Source organism: Drosophila miranda, chromosome 3 (genome assembly GCF_003369915.1).
Source record: "Drosophila miranda strain MSH22 chromosome 3, D.miranda_PacBio2.1, whole genome shotgun sequence".
Lineage (NCBI taxonomy): Eukaryota > Metazoa > Arthropoda > Insecta > Diptera > Drosophilidae > Drosophila > Drosophila miranda.
The window spans coordinates 7,698,238-7,726,213 of record NC_046676.1 but is presented as its reverse complement, the minus strand read 5'-3'; the positions used below and the strand labels follow the sequence as shown (position 1 = coordinate 7,726,213).

Below are 27,976 nucleotides of genomic sequence, written 5' to 3'. Positions count from 1 at the left end.
ATATTCTTGATCACCCAGCGAGAACTTAGAAACAAAACATAATTCACACTTTTTTTTTAAATTTTTAATTCATTAATATTTTGTGGTACCAATCTTAGCAATGGGGTGAGGAAAGATCGTGTTATTATTCAACGAGCCTCAGGATTGGCTTACAAATTATGTTAAGATAGCATCAGAGCTGCCGCTCCAGCAGTGTGTAAACACATACAGGCATAACTAACATGTGTAAAAACCGTTGCAAGCACCCATTCAAATGCACTGCTGCTCTGTCTCTTTCAATCCGACGAGAGAAAAAAACGAGAGTTTACAGCCGGAGCAATAAAATTCGGATTAAATTTAATATTTTGCTGCGTAGTTTTCAAACGAAAGAAAATCCAAATCGACCTGGAGATTTATTTTACAGATTTTTATGGGATCATATCCATATTGCAATAATATGGTTGCACTAGGTGTTTTTTTGTACGCAAATTAAATAACTGCGGTAGCGGATTGTGTTTTTAAAAAGTTTTTATTTTACTTCTAACTTCACTGATATAGATTTAAGTAGAGGGTCACAAAGGATTCCGGGCAAAGGGTTTGCGCGATCTTAATTTTTAGCTCGACTTTGCGGTGTCGCTTCTGGATCAAGACTCACTTGAACTTTCTAATCTTTGCATCGTTGATCCCTTTCGGGAATAGTTTTTCTATAAACATTTCAATTGATTTCGCCATCCCGAGTATTGGATTTCGTCATCCAAAGAGAGAACTGTAAAATGCCTAAAGTGCAGGATCTGCAGAAAGCCGGGAGTGAGATTGTTTATGAGAAGCCGGGTGTGGGCAAACATTGGTTTTCCATTTAGGCGAGTGTCAAAGATTGGGATTGCGGCGGGAGCCCTTGAGATTGAACATCTTAGAAATCAATTAGGCGGAGGCCCAAGATTGAAATTGTTTTCGTTTTGGAAAGCCAAAGATTGTTTACAACTCGTATAAGAGCTCAATAGAATTGGGTACCTTAACTCCCCCCATTCTTAAATGTTTCGTCCCGATACATTTTGAAGTTCTGATAGAGCTCTAATTTCTTCTGACAGTATTTGAATGTTGCTTTCCACTATTTCTTCTGACGGTATTCTTATTGATTTAATAAGTACAAATTTGGTTAATTTATAGCCGAAGTAAAATAACATTATCAATATCAAAATGATTAAGAATAAAGTTGTTAATGGTAAGGCCGTATTACCTAATGTTATAAGGGGATTTAAAATATTAACATTATCAAAAGAAAATTGCTTATCATTCGATTGTATATAATCAACTAATTCAAAATAGCTATATCTATGATGCGATATATATCTTAGAATTTTACCCTTATCATTTATGTGGGTTATATTATTTATTACAATTGTGTTGTTGAATATAAGGAGATACGATCCTAACAAAGTAGTATTGTCTACGATATTTTTGCCTGAAACTAATATGGCACCATCCTGAATGATGTCTATTTCTTTGTTTTTTTCCCCTTTTTTTAGTGCAGTTGGCTTTAAAGCCATTAAGTAAATTGGTGAAACAGGTCTTCTTTAAATTTATTTGTGCGTAATTGTTAAAAGTTAAAATTATTCATTAAATAGTATTTCTCCTTACATTCACAAACTTTTTCACTTATAACTAACATTCCATCATTTTGTGAGATGGCTCTTGCATGGTAAAACTTGCAAATATCTTTAATTTGAGGATATTTTATGTAAATGATTATTAAATCAGCATTTCGAATTATTTTAACCGTTGCAATGTCCAGCAGATCAGACAGTTCAACAGGATGTTTTTCATGCTTATAAATGTCCTCTATTTCGTTTTTATTTAAAATTTTTGTATTGAAAATGTTTACTTTTAAGAGGGTTATGGTATCAACTAAATTTAGTAGGTCAAAAGTTATTAATTTTAAACGATGCTTTCTCAGTATCGTTTCTTCATTGAAGATGACATTTTTTAATGAATTTGATAGCAATTCAATTTCTTTGAAAAATTTGGAATTTATTACAAATTGTTTATTATTATTTTCAGTTAATTCATTTACTTTATTTTGTATTTTCAAAAAGTCGTCATGATCATTGCTTACTTCCTTTCTTATATAACTTCACTGCAGTTTCTGCAGCTTCCCTCCATCCTACGTATTGGTTTAATCCACCATTGAAAATTGGTAGGGATTCTATTACCTTTAATGTGGTGTCATCTTTTATTGTCTCGTCTATTGCTTCTGCCTGATAATCTGATACCTGATCGGATTTAGTTTCTATTTGTTGTTTTAAATTTACAATTTGCTCCTGTACTTGTGAAATTTGAAGTGCTATCAATTGTTTGACCAGATCTGCAGTGAGATCGGTCCATGTTTGTGAGTTAATCATTTTTAGTTTTTCAAAATCTAAAGTTAGTTGATCCACCTTAAATTTTTCTTATATGTTTGTTTTTATAATCTAATATAACCTAATTGAACTTATATATTTATTAATACAACTTTTGCTCACGGACTATCCGGTAGGGGTCGTCCTTCTTAGTTTGGCTGACAGATCTTCGAACGGGTCTTCCTTCTTGATTTGGCTGACAGGTCTTCGAACGGGTCTTCCTTCTTAAATTTCTTTGTTTAACTGGGTCTTCTGGGGGTCTTCCTTCTTTGGTTTAGCTGATAGTTTCACTTTCTTTGTGTTTTGGTTTGGTTGGTTTTGTTTAAAAACTTTGGTTTTTGTATTTTGTATTGTATTTGTATTTGTATTTGTATTGTATATTGTATTTATTTTTGCACACCCTAAGCTCCGGTTTGTTTCCTTTTTATCTCACTTTTTTTATCTTATATCTCACAGTCACTCCGCGTTTTTATATCTGAAGGATTTATTCCATTAATTAATTGTCCTTCGGGTTTCGGCACGACGCAACACTTTTATTATTCGGTGCTTTTTATACAACGTCGCCCCACGTTGGGCGCCAATTAAATAACTGCGGTAGCGGATTGTGTTTTTAAAAAGTTTTTATTTTACTTCTAACTTCACTGATATAGATTTAAGTAGAGGGTCACAAAGGATTCCGGGCAAAGGGTTTGCGCGATCTTAATTTTTAGCTCGACTTTGCGGTGTCGCTTCTGGATCAAGACTCACTTGAACTTTCTGATCTTTGCATCGTTGATCCCTTTCGGGAATAGTTTTTCTATAAACATTTCAATTGATTTCGCCATCCAGAGTATTGGATTTCGTCATCCAAAGAGAGAACTGTAAAATGCCTAAAGTGCAGGATCTGCAGAAAGCCGGGAGTGAGATTGTTTATGAGAAGCCGGGTGTGGGCAAACATTGGTTTTCCATTTAGGCGAGTGTCAAAGATTGGGATTGCGGCGGGAGCCCTTGAGATTGAACATCTAAGAAATCAATTAGGCGGAGGCCCAAGATTGAAATTGTTTTCGTTTTGGAAAGCCAAAGATTGTTTACAACTCGTATAAGAGCTCAATAGAATTGGGTAAGTTAACTCGCATGTATTTGGTCCCAACTGAAAACATAAAAAAATATAAATTTAATCGTAATCAGTTTCACAAATACCCAGAATAAATAATTCATACGTCAAGATAGTTGAAATCGAATCATTCCAATTCCATCGCTCTAAAAATACAACACTTTGAATGCAAACCTAACCTATAACGATAGATATCGCGGTATCGATATAATTATGTGAAATGCTGTCAAATAAATAGTGTCGAGGCAAAAATAAAATACTCCGACGTTTATTTTTGAGTTATAAGTTATTGTGTGCGTGCAAATACCGGTAATATCTTGTAAATGGCCAGTGTTTTGTGGTAGATTTGCCTGTACTAATCCGTAAGTTCCTCGAATCACATTTAGTTATCTATTTAATGTCTACATGTGGATGTAGCTATGTGCATAAAAATTCGCTCACGCATTTGTATGCTTGTAGCATAAATTGAAAGTTCAGTGTTTTTTCATAAGCTATATTCGTTTCATGGTGTAATAATATAGTTAATGTCATTGCGTTTATTTAGTTGTACGTATTTAGCTATACCAATGATTTTTGTGGGTAATGATTCTTCGAGTAATGTTATCGTGGTGATTCAATCAGTGCAAATAAAAGAAAATTGGTAAAAGGACAACACGTCCTTTTTATTTTTCTTCTTATATAGGGCAAACCTATGTATGTATGTACATGCATATGTATTTAGCGTCCTCTTAGCCATTTCAAATCGTTTTCACCATCGCTCTCAGAACCTATCATCGAACCGACATACCTGCTATTTGCAAATCGTCTTCTTCTTCACATTTCTGTCCGGATTAGGTGCATATATTAAATACATGCATATGTATCCACATCATGTATCAAATGTTGACCTGTACTTTAATACAACGTTCTAGTCTGAAACTTTAATTTGCAGCTCAAGCCCCCTCTGTTATATGAGTGGTAGCGGCTCTTTTGGGACGAAAAATATATATTTATATTCTCCTAATTGCATCTTCCTATCTTAGATCATACTCACACTTGAAAATGTCAGTGCATTATAAATTCAAAAGTACACTCAACTTCGATACCATTACGTTCGATGGACTTCACATATCTGTGGGCGATCTGAAAAGGGAAATTGTACAGCAGAAGCGTCTGGGGAAAATCATAGACTTTGATCTTCAAATAACGAATGCGCAGACTAAAGAAGGTATGTTTGAAATAGTTTACAGTAAAAGTTTGTTGATAAAACTCTCTACTTCCCTTTAGAATACAAGGATGATGGAGTCCTTATACCAAAAAACACAACGCTGATCATTTCCAGAATACCGTTGGCCCATCCAACGAAGAAGGGATGGGAGCCGCCAGCCGAAAATGCGGCCCCGGCCCCCTCCTCAAATAAGCAGGAGAACTTCAATATGGATCTCTCCAAAATGCAAGGCACTGAAGAGGACAAAATCCATGCGATGATGATGCAGAGTACTGTGGACTATGACCCAAAGACGTAAGAAGTAGCCCACAACTAAAAAAAGAGAATTTCCCTACAATTCTTTCTTGCTCAGGTATCATCGCATAAAGGGGCAATCTCAAGTGGGCGAAGTTCCCGCCTCGTATCGTTGCAACAAGTGCAAGAAAACAGGTCACTGGATCAAGAACTGCCCTTATACAGCTGGTAAAGATCAGTTCGAAGTGAAAAGAAATACTGGCATACCGCGCTCCTTCAGGGACAAACCAGACACGTAAGTGACAGGACTTCGTCCTCGATTCAGTAGATAAATTAAACACATTTGAAAATACCATATTTTCTGATTTCTTTCAGGGCAACAGAGGAAGAGGCCTCCATGTTTGTAGTGCCAGCGGAGCAGAATCAGGAAATTCCCGACGATTTAATCTGCGGCATTTGCCGGGACATTTTTGTTGATGCAGTCATGATACCCTGCTGCGGCAGTTCCTTCTGTGACGACTGTACGTACCCCTCTAGCAGTAGCTTTGATTACCTAAGCCCTAATTATTTTCCTCTACTCTACTGGCAGGCGTGCGAACATCGTTGCTGGAGTCCGAGGAGAGCGAATGCCCGGACTGCAAGGAGAAGAACTGTTCACCGGGATCACTAATACCAAATCGATTCCTCAGAAATTCTGTGAATTCTTTCAAAAACGAAACTGGATATACAATGCGTGCCGCCAAATCGGGTAAGATATTGTTAAGTGGAGAGTAAAGTAAAAAACTAAAACCATTTAAAATCAGTTCCAGTTAAAAAAGTTGAGAAACCCACTGAGGAGAAGCCGCCGGGCATTGAGGACAAACCCGTCGATGAGAAGCCGAGCATTGAAGAGAAACCCACTGTGGAGAAGCCCGTGGCGGAGAAAGAGCCCGATGAAGTGTCAATCAAAGAAAGGATTCTAAAGGATGAAGAGCCAGAGACAAATGGCAACAAGCACCCCCCCAAGGTGCCATCTCCGGAACGGGACGCCGCTACAACTACAGCCGCTGCCACAGATAGTAATGCTGATCAGTCGCAAAAGGAAAGGGAAAAGGATAAGGAAAAGGAAAAGGAAAAATATGATTCGGATTATGAAGATAACATAACTATTACGATGCCCCAACCGCTGGCCGATTCAGCTTCGATTGTCTCCAGCAATGTGAGTTGAGTGCTTACTTATTCGAATAAAAGATAGTTTTTTCTACTTTATTTCACTCTTTTTTTTGTGTTTGTCTGCAGTTGTCTCCCACGTTTGCAAGGAAACCTCCTGCTCATCACATATCACACAGACGTGATCATAAATTGGATTACATGTCCGAGTCCGATATGAAGCGACGTCCACCAGTGCAATCGGAGTCTGGAAATCCCCACAATGAACGGGGGGAACGGAGCCTCCTGCCCACGCCCATCTCGACACACCAAAGCTACCAGGGACATCATGTGGTGAACGAGTCCGATGAAGTGCATCGTGGGAATGTATATAAGACGCCGTATATGCAAATGCCTCGGGGTCCACCACCATTGCATATGATGGCCCACCATTTACCGCCACCCTACAGCAATGGATACAATAATATGGGACAGCGGCCGCCCTTAAGGTATGTTTTCATCCTATTCCACTTGGGATCTCCAGCAGAGTGGATCTCCGAGGAGAGGCCTGCGCAGTACTACTCCAATTGTAATTTAGTTACGATCTATGCTCTATTACGTTACTACTTTAAGCTTTGGTTTATTAAAACAGCATTCCTACCTACCAATCATACTTAAGCTTTTCTATTCCCCAAATAACTTCTGAATTTTCAGCTTTGTGCCGTACCAGAACCAGCCTGTGCATCCCATTCGCGCGCAGTATGGACCCACAGGCGGAGGTATGAACATAAATATGTCCCAACAGTTTCAGTCCCCAAATTTAGCCTCAATATATCAGGGCGTGGCAGCAAAAGTGGGCTCCGGGTAAGTATCTCTGTGTGGATCTTGGTTCCTTTTATTATTTGCTCATTTTCGAACATAGCCTTATTGACGACCCCCTGGAGGCCTTCAATCGCATTATGAAGGAGAAGGAGAGACAGAAATCCGAGAGATTTCGGAGCATAGATCATCACAGGTCCAGGTCACCGGATAGGCAGAGGTCGCATCGCTTCAAATCCCCCGTATACGAAAAAGAGTCAATGAGAGACCTGAATCTAAAGGATAAACGACCTAGGTCGAGGGAAAGAAAGCGCGAGTATAGCTACGAACGACATACGCGACACAATAGACCCAGACCCTGCGATGGATCCAAGTCGCCCATAAACAAAATTAAAAGGTAAAACCCAACCAACTCCACACTTAATTTGTCAGAGTTTCTTTAAAGAATTTTTTGTATTTTGTGTATGACCAGATCGGCGCCTCGCCGTTCCATATCCCCTAAAGCGTCTTATAAATCGGACTTCAGGGAGAAGTCATATGCCAAGCCCAGTGCTCTCAAACCTGACCCAATTGAGCCACCTCCGCCAGGGTTCGAGGGCATGCAATTGTTTGATGATGCGGCGGCTTACAAACCAAAGCACCATCTGGGCGGCAGTGGGGGGCATGCCAAGAGAGGTGCCGCCGAGGACGAGTTGCCACGCAAGCGGAAAAGGTCGCGCAGCAGAAGTAAGGAACTGAATCAAAAACTTATTGACACCAGCTTCAGAAGCCTGACTCCTCCCCCAGCGAAAGTAGCCATTATCGCCCCGAGGCAATCAACTGTTGGGCCCAGCTACGACCACTGCGAAAGGTCTCCCAAGACGCCAGAAAGAGGACAGGACGAGTATTGCATGCAGCCGATACAGCGAGTGGTACAGAATGCAGCCCTAGAGGCGACTGCGCCCAATCCCTTGGATGGCATGGTAAATATGGGCAAGGAGAACAAGAGCAAGAGTCCTGTTCCGTTGAAGGAGCGGAAGAAGAAGAAGAAGGACAAGGACAAGACCGAACGCAAGAAAAACAAGAAAGACAAGAAGGTAAAGAAGGAAAAGGAGAAACACGAAAGAGCCAAGAAGAGCTCGTCCATCAATCGGTCCGATTCGGATATCAACAACATGCAAATAGAGCAGACCTGTAAGATAACGCCACCCTTGCGCGCTTTGCCTGAGAGCTATGGAAAATATGAATCTGCCTCGAATTCCCCAGCCCAGAGCAAGACCAACGATATTGTTAAACCCATTAAGGCCCTGTTTGCCGTTGAGGCTCCCAATAGACATAATTTCGGTGAGGAGAGCGTCAGTGTCTCCTCCAGAAGTGGCAAACGAAGTGAGGCAGCGGCGTTGAATGCGGTCAACGTGTCCAAATGGGAGCTTGAGGAGAACAGTTTGTCCTGCAATTTCGATGATTCCTTTAAGAAGGCGGGCTCTGCCAATTCGGGAGGGGAGCACACTGAAATCACCTCGGACGTTATACGCAAGGCAGAAAACGCGATCTTTGCCAAGGCCATAAACGCCATCAGACCAGTCGAATTTCAAGTTTTAATTAATTCCAAGGGCAACAGCAAGGACCGCTCTGTGTCCATTCGAAATGATAATAAGGATCGCTCCCTCTCGCCGAAGCAGCGCCCCAGCAGCAAGTCGGTGAAGGAGCGGCTGGGCAATAAGGTGGTGCGTGATAGAAGTCCCTCGGAGGACAAGTCAAGAGGAGCCAAGAGGCAGGAGATTTCTGCTAAAGTTGCACCTGATGATGACGGGTACAGGGGCAGACCAGACGCCAATAGTGGGTCCCGCAGAGGGGACAAGCAATCGAGAGATAGGGATAGGGATAGAGCTATTTCCACAGAGAAAAGACACTCGCAACAGGTATACAAGAGAACGCTCCCCGAGAGCGATAGAAATAGGCGGCAATACAAAGACGCCAAGCACGATAAGATCGGTCAAAACAATATACACGACTCAGATCGCAGAGGAGCTAGGAGCGTCAAGTCGGGCGAAGGGCGCATTGTATCTTCTGTGTCTGTGGCAGCAGCCTTGCCACCGAAGCCATGCCGCCCAGATAATCCGTTTAGACGAGCCGGCGACAGCAGTTCGAAGAGCAGTTTAGTTTTAAAATATGATAATACGATACCGAATGAGGTTTCGCATCCAGTAAGCAGCCGCTCAGCCGCCGAGAGCAGCTTTGAACAAAGGAAACAAAAGGATAAAAAACTTAAGAAACATGCGAAATATTCGTCAACAGATTCGTTGAAGAGCGAGAAGCGCAAAGATTTGAAGAGCAAACGGAAGAGCAAGATAATGAAAAAGAAGAAAAAGTCGAAGAAGTAGAGTTTAGTTTAGTCTTAAGCTAAGCTGCAACAATTATAATATAATATGATTCATTCTAATGATTTCTGTGTACAAATCAAAGATTTTTAAGTGTATGTATTTATCATGCAGAATCTAGTATACAAATAAAAACAAATACACAACAAAAATCATTAAAAAATAAACACACTCAACGAATTGTATAATATATTTCATTGTTTTATCCCGAATAAATTCGAAAGGCGGCAAGCCTAAGCCGCAGCTCTGGAATAACTCCATTGATCCCAATTGGTTGCAGCCCATTTGCCACTCGTGTGTTTACATAGAGGATTCGATTCAGAATCTTCGTGATTATACCTAACTTCTAAACTCGAAAGCCAGAATCATGGAACAGCTTTTTAACAAAAAAATTACATGGCTGAAAATAGACAGATAGTTTCTGTACATATATTCTTGAAACATTTTGTACAATGCACTTGACACATTTTTTGATTCTTCGTACCACTTTCTTACCCGATTAGATCTGGGAAACTTGCTTAGCTCAGAGAAGTTATCGAGGCTAAGAAAACTTAAAATCAAAACTTTATCAACAGTTTCAAGTTTCCCCCCGACCTGGAAGGAATCGTTCATAATTCATCTCTTGAATGCGTTTTGTTCACCAGACCATCTGTCAGCGATAAGCGTACCACGCCATAGTATGGTATGGTACTTAGTACTTCCAAAAACCGGCAACACAGAATGGGATATTCGAGAAATTAAATATGTTTATTACAAACAGTTTCCTTAAAAAATTGGTTATTTAGATAAGTAGATGTAGAGATTGACTGAAACTAATCGTTATTGCTTAAGCCGTCCATAAAAGACGATGCCATTGGACTGGGTGTTCTAGAGATTATATTATCGTTGCCATAGTCATCAGAGTTTGCATCCACTGAAAAACGCGATGCATTTAATAAAGCATTACACTTTGATAAACCTGAGAATAATCACCTTGTTCTAGAAAATTGGATTTTCTAGATGGTATGGAGCTCAGCGAATGTATGATGGGACTGCAGGCCTGATCGGCTGTTTCGAGCGTGGTTGGTAGATCTAAGAGTCGTTGATTTTGAATGCCATCGCCTGGCCCCATGTGCGAAATGTGGTTGAAATTAGTCGGTGCCGATATCATCTTTGATCTTCGATCACTGTAAAATGATTTACTTGCGTTACTTGAAAGGTATTTAATTTGTGAAATATCTAGCTTACCTTTTTACTGTTTTGTTAATCTCACGAATGGAAAATCTTCGCTTGATGTGCGCCAGTCCCTTTCGATTTCCATCACGGTATTGCAAAAGTCCCTCTGTATGAGAAATGAAACCAAATAAAGACTCCAATGCCTACACGTCTGTGGGGAATATCCGCTTACTTGTGTGAATATTGGACAGGTAAACAATCAAAGGAGTGTCATTGAGTGACGCCAACACCACATTTCCTTGATTATTTAGGGGCAGTGACTGCTTCAGGCCAATCGACTGCACCCATTCAGCGGTTTGCGTATTGAAGATATCCAAATGTGTGTCGGAGAACACCAACAAATGGCCATCACAAAAGGCTGGAAGCAAACAAAGCACAGGTTGAGTCACTTTCCGGTCGGTACCTGCCATCAGCAGTACTCACTTATATATGTGGGAAAAGCGGGGTACATTATTTCTCTGTCGCGGGACTTTCGTCCCTGCAGGTCCACATAAATGGCCAGAGTTTGGAATACCAACAAGTACTCCCCGAAGTTTCCGCCGCTGGGGCAGAGTATTTCAATTACTCGAATAGCATCAACTCCGGAATAATTTAAAAATGCACATAGCTGGTTTTCAGGATGAACCAGAGCTGAATAACAGTATATATATGTGTTTATAAGAAAGATGCAAAGGAAAGACCGTGGGCGGTATACATACACATCGCGGTAGCTTCTCCTCTCAGAAAATAGGCGGTAAATCCACTTTGGTGCGCCACAACCAGCCGCATATCGGACAATATCTGCAGATGCTGGGCCAAGTAGCCAATTGTGAATTCACAAGTCTTCTGGTGCCTTGTGCGCGTTCTATTAATCTCGTAGACAACGATTTGTGTGTGGTTATTGGGCCGTTTCAGGGCAATTATAAACGAATAAACAATGTTGGGGAAACGGCGGATAATGCCAGTGCAAGCCGATATACAGTTCTTCGATTCGACCACTTTTATCCACTCAACATCGCTAGCCTCTAGCGCTCTGATGGGCAACAGCCGCAGGTTGCGCTGCTTCCCGCAAAGTATAACGAGAATCTGCTCCTCTTCGATGTACCACAGCTGCAGGATCTTCTTGCTCTCCCCAATACGAGCTATTTCTGCAAGAAAATACGAGCATAAGTCAAGCAATTCCCATCCAGGAGGGAGTGTGCGTACCATACTGATCCAAATTGATGTAAAAGAGTCCGTCTTCAGTGCCCAATAGGATTTGATTAGGATATATAATGACAGAACACAATGCATTCCGAATGAGCGAGAGCGTGTTATCCAGAATCTCGTGGACCTTAAAAATAGCAGTATTTGGTAGACTGTTTCGTTTCAATATTCGATGTAGTTCACTCAGGGCAATGACCCATTTCGACTTTTCCGATTCGTTGTCGGCCAGCATCAGGGTGTTCAGCGAGAGCCCGCTTTCAATAAGCGCGGTTTTGATCTGTAATAAATGGAAAAAATAGTCACTATATGCACACACATATAGCAGAGAGAGGCTACAATTACCTTGAAAATACATGGCACATCTTTCTTGGCCGCGTGAATGACATCGCTTTCGCGCACGCCGCCAACTGAGAACTCAGGATCGCGCATATCCAACACCTGGGAGACGCTCACACTCGGCAGGGCGCATCGGTCGGGAGATATATCGTATAGAAATAGTTTAAAGTCGCACACGACCACAAATTGACGAATCCATCCGCGCTTGATCACCCCCGACTTGGGCACCTTCACATAGCCCTCGTAGGCAGTGCCTATGCCCCGCGTGGGATCTATGCCCAGGGGCCGCTTGGTCTGGTCCATAGGAACTGGGCAGGTGGTCGGCACCTTTTGGCAGCAGATCGTGTGGCAGGCAAAGCCGCAGATTTCGCACACCACGCCCTGACGCGTCAATCCGACCATCAGAGAAGTGCAGTGATTGCATTTCGTGGGACTGCTGAAGGTGCGCACCAGAAACTGATGGATGGCCGTGTTCGAGGGGTTGTTGGCCCCCGCCTTCTTTTGGGATTCCTTCATCAGCAGTTCGGCGTCCTCTCGCGATATATCGCTTACCGAGGCGTCCTTCATGGCTGCCAGGGAGCCATCTTTGCTCTTTCCTCCCGCATACTTTGGTTCGTAGTTGAAGAGCATGCCAGAGTTCCCTGACTGGAAGAAATTGGGTGTGCCTATGAAACTATCGCTGGAATCGTTGCCAAAACTATCCGCGGGATCAATCATTTCGCTCTTGGATATATCCCTAAAGAAGGCGCTGCTCAGGCCCTGGTGCGTGGATTTATTCATAAACGACTCGGAATACTCCAGACCTCCCTTCTGCAGGTCGCGCAGCTCGGTTTCCTTCTTCTGAAAGTCGTGCAGAATAGAATCGTATCGCTTTTTGTAGTCGCGCACCTCCTTCTGTATGGATATCAGGTCGGATCGGGTCTGGCTCAGCTCCTCGGATATGATGGCCTTGGCCTGGATCTCCCTCTGCAGAGCGCTCTGCAGGTTGAGCAGCTCCATCTTGTCCAGCTTTTGGGAGCGCCTGTTCCGCCAGTTCTTGTTGTCCACCCCATTGTTGTTGAACGTGCCGACATGCTTCAGATACTCGAGCTCCTCTGTCATTTTCGTGGCGAGGGCCTGCAGGTAGCCGCGAGCGTCCTTCTCGTCGGATACCCATTGTATGATTTCCGCCATCTGCCGCTCCCACTGGTTGATGGCCTCCCGCTTCATGCGCAGCTCCTTGAAGATCTCGTCGTCTTCGGCCTGCAGGTCCTTCAGATTCTTCGTCTTGAGATTCACTTCCGAGCTCAATCTTTGCTTCTCCTCGAACCACGAGGATTTCTCCAGATCGTGCTGTTTCTTCAGTTCCAGGAGCGCATCGTCCGAGTCCGTAATCGATTCCAGCTGCGTGTACTTCAGCCTGTCTTGCGTCTGATGCAGCTCTTTGGAGAGCTCAAGGTTCGAGCTCTCAATCTCGCCCAGCTGCTCTCGCAGCGTTTCCATCTCCAGATTGTGTCGCGTCTGCTGATGGTTGAGCTTCTCCGAGTACTGCAACTCCAGTCTTTCGATTTCGTACGACGACATTTCCGAGGAAATGCTCATCGGTAGAGTCGTCTCCACACTGGAGTTGCACTTACGCAGCTCCAGCTGCAGCTGTCTGCAGCACTCTTCGGCGTGCTCGCGCAGCTTTTTCTCTTTGGAGGCTTCTATGACCGCATCCTCGATGTGCAGTTCCAGCTCCCTGCGCGTCTTGTCCGACTTGCGCAGCTCGTTGCGCAGGCTGTCATTCTTCTGCATGGCCCCATCCAGCTCCTCCTCCTTGTCCCTCACTTGTCGGGAGAGCTTCTGCTTTTGATTGCGCAGCTCCGAGAGCTTCTCCGTGACCTCGGAGTACTCCATCATGGCCACATTACGCTGCGAAACGGCGTCCTGCAGCTCCGACTCTTGCGTCTTCAGCCGCTCGAAAATCTCCGTGTGTTGCTTCGTCAACTCGATCTTCTCCTGCTTGAAGGCCGCAATCTGCTCTGTCAACGCCTTAAGCTGCGCCTTCTCCTGCACGGAGTCGACCGATGCCTCCGAGTTATTGCTCGGCAGATTGCTGGACTGCTGCAGGCTGCACGAAGTATTGTCTTCCTCGAAGCCAGAACTCTGACTAATCTTAGTGTCGCCAGGGGAGCTGGTATTCAGCGAAAAGGTGAAGCCAATGAACGGCAAATGGAAGCCAGAGAAGGCCGGATTTGCAGATGGAGGCATCGAATCGGTCAGTCGCACGTCGTTGTCGTCGACATCGAAATTGGAGGTGTCTGTGGGACTCGACACCTCCGGCACGTAGGGCGCCAGGCCGCAGCGTATGTTTTTCCAGTCGATACCCACAAACCAGGGATGATCCATAAAGTCCTGGATGCCGTTCTGGCCCAGCCGGTTCTCCGGTATGCAGATCAGTTTGCACAGCAAATCCTGCGACATTTCCGACACCTTGTAGTTGAGGGTCTCCTGTGTGGGCAGATTGAAGCAGTTCTGGTGATTCATGATCTTGCCATAGGTCTCGACCAGACTTTCGGCGTAGAACGGAGTCTCCCCGTACAGCATTTCGTACATGCACACGCCGAGGGACCACCAATCGCACTCGGTGCCATAGCGGCCCTTGCCGTCCTCCATGGCTCGCAGAATCTCGGGCGATATATAGTCGGGCGTGCCCACGGCCACGTTCGACTGAACGGTGCCATCCTTGTCCAGTCTCAGGCACGAGCCAAAGTCCGCCAGCCGCACATGCCCCCGCTTGTCCAACAGCACATTATCCGGCTTGATATCCCGATGAACATACTTAATCTGATGAATACTGTGGATGGCTAGAATCATTTCGGTGATGTAGAACTTGGCCATGTCTTCGGGCAGCTTGTCCTCGAATTTACTCAACAGCGTCAGCAGGTCTCCCCCGCAGTAATAGTCCATTACAAGATACTGAAATCAGGAAAGAGTTAGGATCGTCAAAGCCAGTGAATTGCACTGTATTCTCACCAGATTAATATTGTCCTGAAAGGCGTAGTGCAGGTTTGTGATCCACTGCCGATCGCCAAAGACCAACACGTCCCGCTCTTCGCGAAAACATGCCGTCTCGGCCCGCTTCAGCATCTCCCACTTGTTCAGTATCTTCATGGCATACACCTTTTCTGTGGATATCATCTGGACCACGCACACCTCTCCAAAGGCACCACGCCCGATGATTTTCAATATGTCAAAATCATCTCGACCTAGTCGCAGTTTTCGCACCACATGAACGAAAGGTTTGGCTGCAAAAGACAATCGAAGAAAGGGGGGCAGATAGCATTATGAACGGTTCTCCTCCAATGATTTAACAGATAAAACAAAACCAAAACCAATTCAAATTAGCAATCATCTCATTCGGAGTACCTTCTAAGAAGCACAGAAACATAACCGAGACATAACTTTTTGGTAGTGTTGTGTTGCTCATGAGTGAGTGAACAAAAAAGAGTTGTTTACTTAAGTGAGCAGCTGAACATGTTCCTTCCAAACTTTTCTTGTTGTTGTTGTTGAAATTTGGAATCATTGCAATTATTTTTTTTTTAGTTTTAAATGTTTGACTAAAATTGAAATGTAACCTATTTTTTTGGTGTCAAAATCTGTGGTGCTTAGTGATCTGTGCGTGAACAGTGAGCAAGTAAGCAACTGAGCAAGTGCTATTACTACTTTTTGGTAATACCCATTTAAATGAAAGCTTTACGATATAATGATAGTGGTGGCATTGCAAATGATTTCAGTAAACATACAAAGCGTAGGGGACTGTGGAAAATCTTCTTTCTGTCTATCAAAAATAGTATTATATTACCTTCTGGCAGGGGGTATAAAAATATCCGGAAATCAAAAAGTGTATATCTGTGTTCCATGCAAATATGTTAATAGTATTAAGTATTTACATAGTTTAAGAAAATCCGATACTCCTTTCTCTCTGCGTAGGGATGAATTGCTGCATTCGTCGTAGAGCACGATGAAGGTGTCGAGCAGATAGTCCAAGGAGAACTGATGCCCCTCCGTGTCCTCGCCAAAGTCGGATGCCCATTTGTGATCGACGGTTGCATCGCTTAGAATATATTTTAGAAATTTTAGCCTTTTCTTGCAGCTTCCTGTGGTTATATCTGGAAGGCATACCAAAAGGGATAATTAAATTATTTTATCATTTCCCAAGCCCCCCAATATAAAGCCGCACCCAATCAGTCACAAGTAACATGAATAGCTTTAACGGGTGGTGTCGACGAGACAGAAGAGTTTTACAAACGAAATATATGTATGTAGGTATAGTTGGTGGTAGGAAGGGGCTGCTTTGACCCAAAATGTGATTACGTTGGTTATTCAAACATACAGACAACTTAAGCTGTCCATTCATGGCACGGCACCTATTAGCCAAGCAACGGATAAACTATTTCCTTGTGGTAGGAATTCACTATTTGCGTATTAAAGGCAAATTATTTACATAAAACTCTCGACAGTTCAATCGGACTGTTTCGATTTTTCAAATGCGTATGCGGGAAACTAAACTACATTTAGGGTGCTCCGACCCCCCGTGCAGGAATATGAAATATAAGTATACACATATTGAGGCATGTGTATATATTCATGCGTTTGTTTGTTCCGTCCCTCTCCACTGTGCAGATATAAATAAATAATTGTTTATATGAATATGTATGTGTGTGTATGACAAGTCTGCGAAAACACAAACGCGTCAGCATCCACATACAAACCCTAATTCATTTAACACAATCTCACGTGTCGCGAATTTTAAAATATTACCACTAAATTCGGAAGTTTCGTATTCCATTTTAATGAGGCTTATATTTAGACATTTCCTCCCAACAAAAGTGTAAAAAAGCCGAACAGACTGTCTAGTTATGAATTGTTTTTTGATCCGAAAAGAACTACACGGTAACTACACATTTGCTACATAATGGGAGGAAAAAAGTACCATACCCTACTAAAATAGGCCATTCGACTCATTTGATCGTGGCAGAAGAGAGCAGCAGTGTGACCGTAATATCATCGCAATATGATCGTTCGTTATATATTTTCGCGCAAATCACCGCCACCCACCTCGTCGGGGTGTTACGGTGTCGCGCGGTGCAAAATTATCGTTCCGGTGGAAGCCCCGGCGCGGTCCATCATTGCGGAAGTTACGGTCGTGTTCGCGAGATATTTGTGTACCCTGCGAATATTATTTAACTCAAATTCAAATATTCAGGATTAAATGGCTACGATTTAAGTGCGGTGGTAAATGTTTGGGATTCGTTAAAGCGGCACGCTTTAAATGTGCTGGGTCAGCTTTCGATTCCAGGTTGTAAAGAGCAAGGAACAATTTAGATTTGCGGAATCCGTCAAGGATATTATTTCCAATAAAAAAAAATAATTTTATTAATTAAAATGCTAATCATTATTTAGTAAAGTAATATTACTATATAATAATATTCGATAATTCTTATATTTGATGCAAACGTTTTAAATTGATCGTTTAGTAAACTACAAAATTTATTACCACAGGCCACCATCCATCAAAAAAACAGCTGATGATGGCAAAACACAAAATGTTTTCTCTGAATTGTGAAATTTGTAACATATATGGATTAGCAATCGTTTTAGCAGTTGTTCAAAAATATAAAATGTTGAAAATCTGTTGGTGGCGTTGGAAAGAAAGAAAAACAACATAAATGAATTCGACGAGAAAGAGTTTGTTGCAGTGTGAAATTTGGTGTTAAAATGGTACAACACCAAAAATATACATACATAACAAAAACCGAAACAATACAAAAAGAAGAGAGCAGAAGCTGGTGGAGGTATGTTTAATAAATATTTAAATGTATAAATTTTAATTTTATTTCTTTCAATTTTTATTTTATTTTATTCGGTTTGAGATAGGCGTGGCGACGGCCGACGCGGTTGATTTCTCCCCCCGAACTACTCTACTGCGTACAAGTAAGTTCCCAGCACTCCCGACGCTCACTGCTCGTTCTGCGACATTGTTGCGTACCCAAAACTCCGGTGTCGCTGGGCAACATCCCCTGTATAACGGCTGATCTTGTTTTTATATATTTTTTCGATCGATTGTGTTAACTTATATATATGTTTTTTACGATTAGTATCTGTCATAGGGCATCATTAATCCGTACTTCAGGTGGAGCGTAAAAATAGTAGTTTGACGAATTGCTTTTGTCTTATATCGATATGGTGAATGCACGAAAATCAGTTTAAATCGGCAATATCGTGCATCACAGTAGACATTACAGGAGGAGTACCACAAGTCCAGCGTGAGATACTGCGAGTTTTAAGGCTTTCCTGTCTGGTCACAGACAAATCAAAAAAACACCAAGCAGACGCGCTCTCTCACTGAGCAGAATGTTTTCTTGCCTCTTCGCTTATGTGACCTCTTTCTTGAGGCAACGCACGATTTTGTTTCACAATAACAACTTTGGTCAAGCGCTCACAGAAAAAGTGTCTGTAGATGAGCGGAACCAAAAAAGTGTCTGCGTTAAGTTTTTAGTTTCTGCTTATTTTGGGTTATATGAATTGTAATATATTTTTATAGAATTGGAAAAATTTTGTAAACTGAAGATAGATGATGAAGGTGATTTGGGATAATAATGAAGATTATACCCGTTAGAAATTGAACTGCATTTTGACCTAATAATATCTGAAAAATCGGCTACAAACATTAAGCGGGCACATTATTGTGTACATATGTAAATAGATATAATTTATTAGCTGCAAAACTTTGTAATTATGTTTTGATGTATGGTATTTAATAATTAATAAATGAATATATATCATATAATTTATTTATGAGCATGCACATCTGTTTCAATTCCTTGTTCCAATTTCGGGCAATATTACATATCGCAATCGGTGCTATCGAAAACTGTATGTAAAGCCTTACAAATAGTTATACACATATTATTATGTTTGTGTGTGTGTGTGTGTTCTAATACTCAGTGGCGATCAAACTTGATTAAAAATAACTAATTGATATAGTTACAACATATTCAATGTCTGGAAATACATGCAGTGGTTAGCACTTACTTAGGGCTAAGATATTTTTATCGTCCGCGATATACTATCAATTTGTTTCGCGAATATTTGAATTTTAAATGTACGTACACATCTCACTTGCATACATATGCAAAGTATACCATTCGTGGGAGTTAGTTTTGTGCAAAGTGATACATACATATTATTTGCATGCAATCTAAAAAATTAAAACTGATGCTGTTGGTGAAAATCTACATATATTGCATTTACGATTATCTGCATTATCTACGCGAATACATTCCTATGTTTTCAGTACAAACAAAATAAATTATGAAATGATCCCTGTTTTAGAACGGTCTACCCGGAACTTCAAAACAAATTTGCATATTTAAATGCAAGCACGCAAAGAGTGAAGTGAACGAACCGTTGATAATAATATTAAAAATAACGCGATTCCTTAAGATAAAATAAGTTCGATTTCTGATACATATGTACTCTTCTTCAGTGAACATGATGAGGGAGTCGGCACACGATATCAGCATGGAGACGTGGATACAGTGGATTCTGGAGGCGATATCCAAAATCAGATCCCAAAAACAGAGGCCATCCGTTCAGAGGATATGCCAGGCCATCGGCACGCACCACAAGTTCCACGAGGACATTGTGGCCGAAAAGCTGGAGAAGGCCGTGGACTCGGGAGCCGTGATTAAGGTCTACAACAAGGGATTGCACTCGTACAAAGCGCCCATGGCCAAGCGTCGGGTCAAAGTGGACAAGAACACCAACCTCTACAAACTGGTAGCCAAAGCGGTGCACGATCTGGGCGAGTGCGAGGGATCTACCTTGAAGAGTATAGAGAACTATATTCAGAAATTCAACTGCATCGACCTCTCGCCCAATGTCGACTTTAAGACCGTAATAAAGGCATCCATCAAGAAGGCCGTGGACGCCGGCTTTCTGATCCAGGAGGGTAAACTGTACAAAAAGGGCAAGTCCCTGACCACGCCACGAAAGTGTGTCCCCCAGACGGATGTGGTTATAAAGGGGGAAGACACTTGCACCCATTGCTCCGGAAACTCTCAGAAAAACCTCAATGGCATTCCAGAGCCCCTGAGCTCCTGCAAGCAGTGTGGCATCTCTCTGCACACCACATGCGCAAACATTGCCGGCAGATGCAAGTCGCAGTCGTATGTGCTGCTCTACATGCTCGTCACCAAGGGAACCCTGTGGGACTGCCAGAGCTGCGCCGATTGCGCTGTCTGCAAGATGCGCAACCGTGGACCCTGTCTCCTGCAGTGTTTCGTCTGCAAGGACCATTTCCACCTGACTTGTCTCGACACGATACCCGACAAGAAGCCCAAGCATCCCTACAGGTACACTCTACACCTCTCTCATTCCGCAGATTGTGCTGATCATAATGAACGTTCTGTTTTAGATGCAAGACATGCTCAAAGCAGAGCATTGAAAACCCAAAACTATTCAAAAAAGATGCCACAAAAATCAAATCGGAAGCTGGAAATGAAAAGTAAGCTACGATAATGCCAAATATACGCTGTATTTGCATTTTAATATGTTTATTTTCAGGCTGTCGTCGTATGACAGAGTCGCTTTCAGCAAGCGACAAATAATCAAAAGGGAGGGAAACGCCGAGAGTCCCTCAACCTCGAAACTGTGCGTCTACAACGATGGGAATGGCCAGAGGAGGAAACTATCGGGGTCTGGGTTGAATGCCAGGAAACTAAACATAAGTGAGGATCAATTCGAGTTCCCCTCGAAGCAGAGGAAGTCACAAATACTACAGGGAGGCTACATCGCTAGCCAAGAGACGCGAAAGCGCACGTTTTCAGATCTATCGTCGTCAAGCTCCTCCAGTGACAGCGAGGACGACGACGATGAGGACGACGACAGGAACAGGAACGACAATGATCAGGATGAGAGCACCAGCTCGGATTCATGCACTTCCTCGAGCTCAGACTCGGACTCGAGCGAAAGTTCCAGCGACAGTTCGGAATGCGACGACGAAAACGACGACGAAGACTATGACACCGATCGGAGCACGCTAAAGGGCAAGCTATTTGAGAATGATAAGCAGAACAATTGCAAGCTGAATGCCGGCGGCGCCAGTGAACGCCTGAGTTCGCCAGAAACCAATGAAGCGGCGAATGAGAATTGGGGATTCGCAGCAGTTGCCAAGAATCCAATTGATATATTTGTGAAGTCCAAGAACAATGGGGGTGCCAAAGGCATTAACTATACTAAGCAAATGGTAGGCACAGGAGGCTATGGAGCGGCAACAGCAGCAGCATCGCTAATCGTTAGGGCACCGAAAGGCACCGGGCCAATGGCCACACATGCTTCGACAGCAGATAAGGATTCAAAATCCTCTGCAAACGTGCAGAGGAAAAAGATTGTGCCCCTGAAGTCGATGCCCCTCGATGCTGACAAATCGTACGAGAAATGCGAAGAGGAGGAGGACATTCCATACCTCACAGAGGCGACTGTATTAAAGTGTCAAATGATGGAGCAAATGGGTCGTTGCAGAGACACAAAAAGCGAAGGGAAAACCAATCGGGAATCGGAAGATATGTGTGCGGAAAACATGAAGCGTACCAATCCGTTTGGTACGTAACCGAGGAGACATATCTATTAAATCCATTAACAACTATATTTATAGAGAATCAGCCGCTGCCGCCATGCGTTAATCCAGTGGATGTTGATCTGTATCAGGAAGTACTCCACAAAGCCGTTGTCCAGATGTCCAATAACTGTCAGAAGATGACGGACGTGGCCCATCAGAAGCAAGGACAGCACACGCTGAGTCCCAAGTCCATTCAGATCGGAAAGTGGGACATTGAGACATGGTACTCCAGCCCGTTCCCGCAGGAGTATGCCAGGTATATATCCCACATTGTTCGGGCTAAAGAACGCCCGCCAAAAGTCGGAAATGTCGGATCGATTTGATATCTTCGTTTGCTCGTTGTATCATAGGATATCATTGGTTATTGATACTATCGATTGCCATTCTACATACTTATAATCATGCTTAACATTTGATGTTTTACAGGCTCATCAAACTCTTCCTGTGCGAATTCTGTTTGAAGTACACGAAGAGTCGGTCTGTGCTGGACAGGCACCAGAACAAGTGCATCTGGAAGCAGCCGCCTGGCACGGAGATATTTCGCCAGGGGAATATCTCGGTGTTCGAGGTGGATGGCAATGTGAATAAGATATATTGCCAGAACCTGTGCCTGCTGGCCAAGTTCTTTCTGGACCACAAGACGCTCTACTACGACGTCGAGCCCTTCCTGTTCTATATTCTAACGAAGAACGATCAGAGCGGCTGCCACCTGGTTGGCTACTTTTCGAAGGAGAAGCACTGCACGCAGAAGTACAATGTCTCCTGCATCCTGACCATGCCGCAGTATCAAAGGCAGGGCTACGGCCGATTCCTAATTGACTTCAGCTATCTGCTGAGCCGCGAGGAGGGCCAGCTGGGAACCCCCGAGAAGCCGCTCTCGGATCTGGGGCGTCTCTCGTACTTTTCGTACTGGAAATCCGTTGTCCTCGAGTATCTGTACAAGTATCGCAATCAGCCGAAGATCACGTTCAAGGACATTGCAATCAAAACGGGTCTAGCCATATCGGACATTGCGCTGGCATTCGAACTGCTGAACTTCATCAAACTGCGGAAGAACGATGGGGACATTCGGTATCAGATAAACGTGAAAATCGACTGGAAGAAGGTTCTCAGCCACAACAATAGGATGGCGCACAGCAAGACGCGCATTCTCATAGAGGCCGACTGCCTGCGCTGGAGTCCCTTGCTGTCCGTCTCTAAGTTGCCCAATATCATCAAGCCGATCTCCAATCGGGAGTACTTGAACAACCAGCTGATGCAGAAATCCGAGTACAAAGACAAGGAGTTCCCTGAGCACACCAAAGTCGAGGCCAAACAAAGTATTACCTCTTCGAAGCCGGTTCCAGCGATCAGTGGCGATGAGAACATCAAAAGCCGCAGTGGGGAAAGGCTGGAAGAGCAGAGGGAAACCCCGCGCAAGCGCCTGTCCAGCGAGGAGTTGTCGAAGCTGGCCACGAGCGTGGGAAAGAAGATTAAACTGGCGCTGGAGCAGCAAGCGGTGGCCGACGACCACTCCTTTGGCGACAACTCCGACTCTTCCGATTGCAAGTCCCCAAAGAACTCCAGCGAGCTCTCCGAGCACTTGACCAAACGGGCCCAGAGACTGGCCAAGCGCAATGATCTGATTCCGCACACGAACAAGCGCAAGCACTTCGAGCGGCAGCTAGAGAATAATGCACACGATCAGAGCCTATCGTTGGGTCTGAGCCAGTCCGAGCCAGAGACAACCCCTGCGGTGCAGCTTGCACTCGACGCTGGATCTGCATTGGAAGAGCCACCCTCCAAGGAAGTCTGTAGAAATCAGGCCGAAAAGGCTGAACACACTGATAAGCCAGTGAATATCGTACCCAAACTCAGGGGCAAGCAGTCCAATGGGAAGCGATCCGAGGAGTCGCAGTTCACAGAAGCCACAGACACACTAGCAGCTCCAGCTCCAGCTTCAGCTCCAGCTTCAGATCCAGCTTCAGCTCCGGCCCCAGCACTCGGCACTGAAAAATCGATGAAAACAACGAGCACGGAAGTCGTTGCCAAAGCATTCGAGACGGAGAAGAGCGAGGCCGAAGGCAACAGCAGCATAAGCGAGCAGGTCCTAGATGCCGTGGCTAAGAAAACTAAAAAGACCGTTTTCGCGGATGTAACGTCCTACAATATGAACAGTGAGATCGAAGTAAAGTATAGCGCAACGCAAAAGCCGACAGAAAATGCAATCGAGCCAGGAAAAGAGGCCAATTTCAAGGAACATAAAATAGTACAGCTTGAAACTCCAGTTCCACCTCCAGCTGCAGCTGAAGCTTCAGCTGCTCCTGAGCTGAAGAGCCCTGTCATAAGTAGTAGTCCTCTGGAGAAAAAAGAAGAGGTTCCTCCTCCTGTGGCCCCACAGCAGCAGCCTGCTCAGCCTCTGGCTGTCCAGGAGAAGTCTGCCAATCCCGTCTGCATGGCAGAAGAAAAGAAACCGAATCTGGATATGAGCTGTCTGAAACCAGAGTCATCCGTGTTCACAGAACTTCTTCCGCCGGTACAGCCAGCAGGGGCAGTGGCAGTGGCAGTGGCAGTGGCGCATGAAAAAACCAAGGAAATCGCTCCTCAAATGATACCCGAGGTCCCGGTCCCGGGCCCAGTCCCGGTCCCAGTCCCGGTCCCAGTCCTGCAGAAACCGATGGAAGTGAAAAAAGTCGATTTGGTGGTCCCTACACATCCATCACCAGCCAATTCTGCCAATGGCAATGCCAATCAGCGGCCAGAGGCTGCACATTCATATGTGGATCCGCCAAAGCCACAGCCAAATCCACATATACAGGCCCAGCCGCAGCCGCAGCCGCAGGCACAGGCACAGCCACAGGCATTCAATGAGACCCACACCCAGGGACATAATGATCAGCTTAAGACCAAGGACAATGGGGATAACAAGGAGAAGCCGATTAAGTGCAAGCCAGTGCAAGAAACGCCCGTGGTAAAGCCCGAAGTCCACCAGGCATATGCCACAGAAAGGAAGTTCGACAGTGCCAAGATGAAGGCGATTCCGGAAAGGGAGGCGGTGAAGCCGGACCACCAGGTGGTGCAAGTCAAGGAGGAGGACAGATCGAACTCACGAGGACCCCCCGCTTCCGCTCCCTCGAACGTTGTGCCCGTGGTGCGAGAGAAACTGCAGCTAAAGGGGATACCAGAGCACACGCAGCTGCAGAACCCGATCCCCAGCCAGTTCAACATAAACCAGATGCCCAACTACCATCACACCTCCCAGTACTGGCAGTGGGACTACTACAGCTACAACCTGCATTTGGACTCGGCTACGCAGAAGGGCCAGAAGCAGTTCCAGAAGGACCTGGCCACGACCATGGCCTACACGCACAACCTAACCCAGAATCTGTATCAGTCCGCCAACCACCTGGCCATGCACCACGCAGCGACGCACCATCAGATCCACCAGACCAAGGAGAAGCACAAGCTGGAGCGAAAGAACACCGGCAAGAAGGAAGAGCATCCCAAGCTACTGTCCGGCGGCAATGTGGCCAGCACTTCCCGCGAGGACGCAGCTCATGGCCACAGCAGCTGCAACGAGTATGGCGTGAATAATCAGGCTGCGATATACAATCAGAAGTGTACACCGCAGCAGAAGATGTTCAAGCCATCTCCCGAGCAGGCGCAGCAAATGAAGTCCCTGGCTAATGCTCAAAACGCGGTGCCCAGACAAGGCAATCCCAATGCAAATCCGAACCCAAACCAGGCCGAATCGTCGGCTCTGCTACCGAACTCGGTTAATCCACAGGCGGGGGGGACAGTGGCTGCCAAGCAGAAGCTCGAGCACGGCGTTAACTCGGCTTCAGTCATTACGCGCGAGGGTAAAATTAAAATTGGTCATCCGAACATACACGCGGCTCCTCAACACTCGAACCTGCAAGTGCCCGGGCAATCCGAGGTCAATCCGAACATGGTTTACAGTCCGGAGGCGTCGGCGAATGCTGGAATGCAGCAGCAACAACAGCAGCAGCAACAGCAGCATTACGATTGCGGAATAAATGCCCAGATAAATATGGAATCCCCCGCCAACATTGGCAGCGCCATTAACCATGGCTCGGACAACATCCAGACCGCCGCCTCGAATGTGCACATGCATCAGCCGCACAGGCAGTACTCGGACTGCTCCATGCAGAACCAGCCAGCCACCACCCCCATGCACATGTCCATCCAGAACTCGCACATGCAGCAGCAGAACAACCTGAACATGAATCTGGCCCCCGAGGGATCGCCGAACATCAGTTTGCTGGGGAATGCCCAGCAGCAGCAGCAGCAACAGCAGCAGCAACAGCAACAGCAGCAGCAGCATCAGCAGCATCAGACTAGGAAGTTGAATACGCAGGTAATGCTATTGCAAATAAACTATTTGTGGTGCAGTTTTTAATTCTTTTTTATTCTACTGCAGGCGGATAACGCTAATGTTAGTTCTCCTACACCGTCGCATCGAGCCACCACGCCCAAGCAAATACGCAGTGGCAATGCTGCCCAGCAGCGTGACGCCAAAAACTCGTCCGCGTCGACCACAACGACGAATGCGCATCACCAGATTCCGCAAGGCGCCACTTCAAATATTCCAAAGTCGCACCAGGAGTCGTTGCACAACCTACAGTTCTCGCAGCACGGACATCAGCAGAATATGCAGCCGCTGGACTATGTGCCAATTCCACAGATCAGTCAGAACTTTGCGACCAATCCCTCGAACTACGACATTGTGGGCATGCCACCTGCGGTCATCCAGCAGAGAATGTCGCTCAACAGTTCCGTGCATCCGCTCGCGAACAGCCATCAGCGCATCGAGCAGCCGTCATCGGCATGCGCCGTCAACAATTTTTACTTGCAAAACAACATGCCCGCCAGCGAGAATGCCCCCCGGGTTCCTGTGTCCAGTTCGCTGGGGCCGCCATCTGCTGGAGCCAACAACAACAACGACCAAAGGCAGGCCACTCAAGAGTCTATATCGGGATCGAACAGCAGTGGCACTGGCGGCACTAGCAGCGGCTCCTCTCTGGCGGGCAATCTGTGCAGCCTCTCGAAGCTGCAACAGCTCACGAATTGCCTGGAGAGTCAGCCATGCAATACGTCGCCGGGGGCCCAAGTGAATTTAACGCCATCGCCGCATCACCCGATTCCACCCAACTCAATGACCCCGCCCCCTCACCTGCTGATGCAGAACAGGAACATTTCCACGCCTCCCAATATGCTGCAGACGCAGGTGGCTCCACTGCAGTACCACAAGTACTATCCCGGCAACATGAACATTGCCCCGATCGCGTCCACGCAGAACCCCAGCCGGAACACGCGGAACACACCGTCCGCACCCGTGCAGCATACCTCGGCGCCAATAGGCAGCACAAACAATCGCACCACCAATGTCCACATCAGTCCCAATCTGATGGCCTCCTACGGGGCGATGAACAGCTATAGGATGTCGCCGCAGCAGTCCCCACCCACTGGTGGCTACAGTTCGGGGGGCGAGTATCCCAACTCCCAGATACCGATGCAAATGGGAGTCATGAATATGCAATCTCAATACCAAGATGCTTGCGTGTTGCAGAGAGCCACACAATCAAATCCGATGTATCCAACGTATTCTCCTTACTTACCTCTCAACGGCACCATTCGCAGGTAATGGGTGCACACATTTTATATATTATTGTATTGACTATAATATCTATAGAAATGTGTGCTGTAAATAAATCTTAAATATATATTGTCAATTAATAAAACAAACCAATCCACACGTGCTTTTTATTTTTAGTATACAAAGCAAGTAATTCGTAATATATGTATATTGGTATTGTATTCGTATGTACATAATGCTCAGGATAATAAGAATGATAGTGACTCGATTATATTTTTTTTGTTTTAAGATTACTGGGAATTCTGTACAATCATTCAAGGATCCTGTGATCACATGTACATACATCTCTCTGTAGACATCTCTGCAGGTTCTTTGAAGTCGCAGTCTGCAGCAGATCTCAACATTTTGAGGGAACATTTGAAAAATAATACTGCTTAACTTTTGCTTAAAACCCCAAAAACACGGATTCTCGATTCTATACAATTTTATTTTTTTTTTTTGCTCTGAACGATGTTATTTGGAAGCATGAATTGAATTTGCAATTAGAAGCCGTTCATTGGTTTGGTGGTGTCTGAATCTTAGACTCATGTTAACACTAATCAGCCCTTTCGGATGAGCGGAATATTCAATATTTGGCGAGTACTCGAATGCGAGACGAAGAAACGAAGCGGATGTAAATGCTCGATGTACTTGTTTGCGTTGATTGCCATTTTCTCTGTGAGTGTAAAGAGTAAGGGGCTTAGATAGCTGCCCTGTGGTACTCCCGATTGGTACTCTCTTGT

The 27,976-nt window shown here is 44.7% G+C and overlaps 3 protein-coding genes across 6 annotated transcripts; 2 read left to right on the top strand and 1 right to left on the bottom strand.

The window, feature by feature from the left end:
- Positions 1–3,676: 3,676 nt before the first annotated feature.
- On the top strand, positions 3,677–9,408 carry LOC108158584 (E3 ubiquitin-protein ligase RBBP6). 3 transcript variants are annotated; one of them, XM_017291031.2, is made up of 12 exons: positions 3,677–3,830; positions 4,491–4,675; positions 4,735–4,969; positions 5,028–5,204; positions 5,285–5,430; positions 5,499–5,657; positions 5,713–6,107; positions 6,188–6,546; positions 6,752–6,901; positions 6,960–7,253; positions 7,329–7,582; positions 7,643–9,408. In XM_017291031.2, exons 2-12 carry the CDS (start codon positions 4,510–4,512, stop codon positions 9,217–9,219), a joined length of 3,912 nt encoding a protein of 1,303 aa, XP_017146520.1. In that variant the 5' UTR covers positions 3,677–3,830; positions 4,491–4,509; the 3' UTR covers positions 9,220–9,408. The 3 variants fall into 3 exon arrangements, with proteins under 3 accessions (XP_017146520.1, XP_017146517.1, XP_017146519.1); XM_017291028.2 differs by having other exon boundaries at positions 7,329–9,408; XM_017291030.2 differs by having other exon boundaries at positions 3,679–3,749; positions 7,329–9,408.
- A 534-nt stretch (positions 9,409–9,942) lies between these two features.
- LOC108158583 (serine/threonine-protein kinase Genghis Khan) lies at positions 9,943–16,878 on the bottom strand. The gene is made up of 11 exons (XM_017291026.2): positions 16,738–16,878; positions 15,867–16,085; positions 14,950–15,221; positions 11,959–14,892; positions 11,617–11,893; positions 11,130–11,558; positions 10,855–11,061; positions 10,604–10,789; positions 10,444–10,537; positions 10,189–10,382; positions 9,943–10,129 (listed from the first exon to the last, which is right to left on the bottom strand). Exons 1-11 carry the CDS (start codon positions 16,763–16,765, stop codon positions 10,029–10,031), a joined length of 4,941 nt encoding a protein of 1,646 aa, XP_017146515.1. The 5' UTR covers positions 16,766–16,878; the 3' UTR covers positions 9,943–10,028.
- Positions 16,879–18,893: 2,015 nt separating this feature from the next.
- On the top strand, positions 18,894–27,351 carry LOC108158585 (histone acetyltransferase KAT6A). 2 transcript variants are annotated; one of them, XM_017291032.2, is made up of 7 exons: positions 18,894–18,999; positions 19,466–20,333; positions 20,396–20,485; positions 20,545–21,581; positions 21,635–21,854; positions 22,025–25,955; positions 26,019–27,351. In XM_017291032.2, exons 1-7 carry the CDS (start codon positions 18,978–18,980, stop codon positions 27,240–27,242), a joined length of 7,392 nt encoding a protein of 2,463 aa, XP_017146521.1. In that variant the 5' UTR covers positions 18,894–18,977; the 3' UTR covers positions 27,243–27,351. The 2 variants fall into 2 exon arrangements, with proteins under 2 accessions (XP_017146521.1, XP_017146522.1); XM_017291033.2 differs by having other exon boundaries at positions 18,894–19,081.
- The last annotated feature ends 625 nt before the right edge of the window (positions 27,352–27,976 follow it).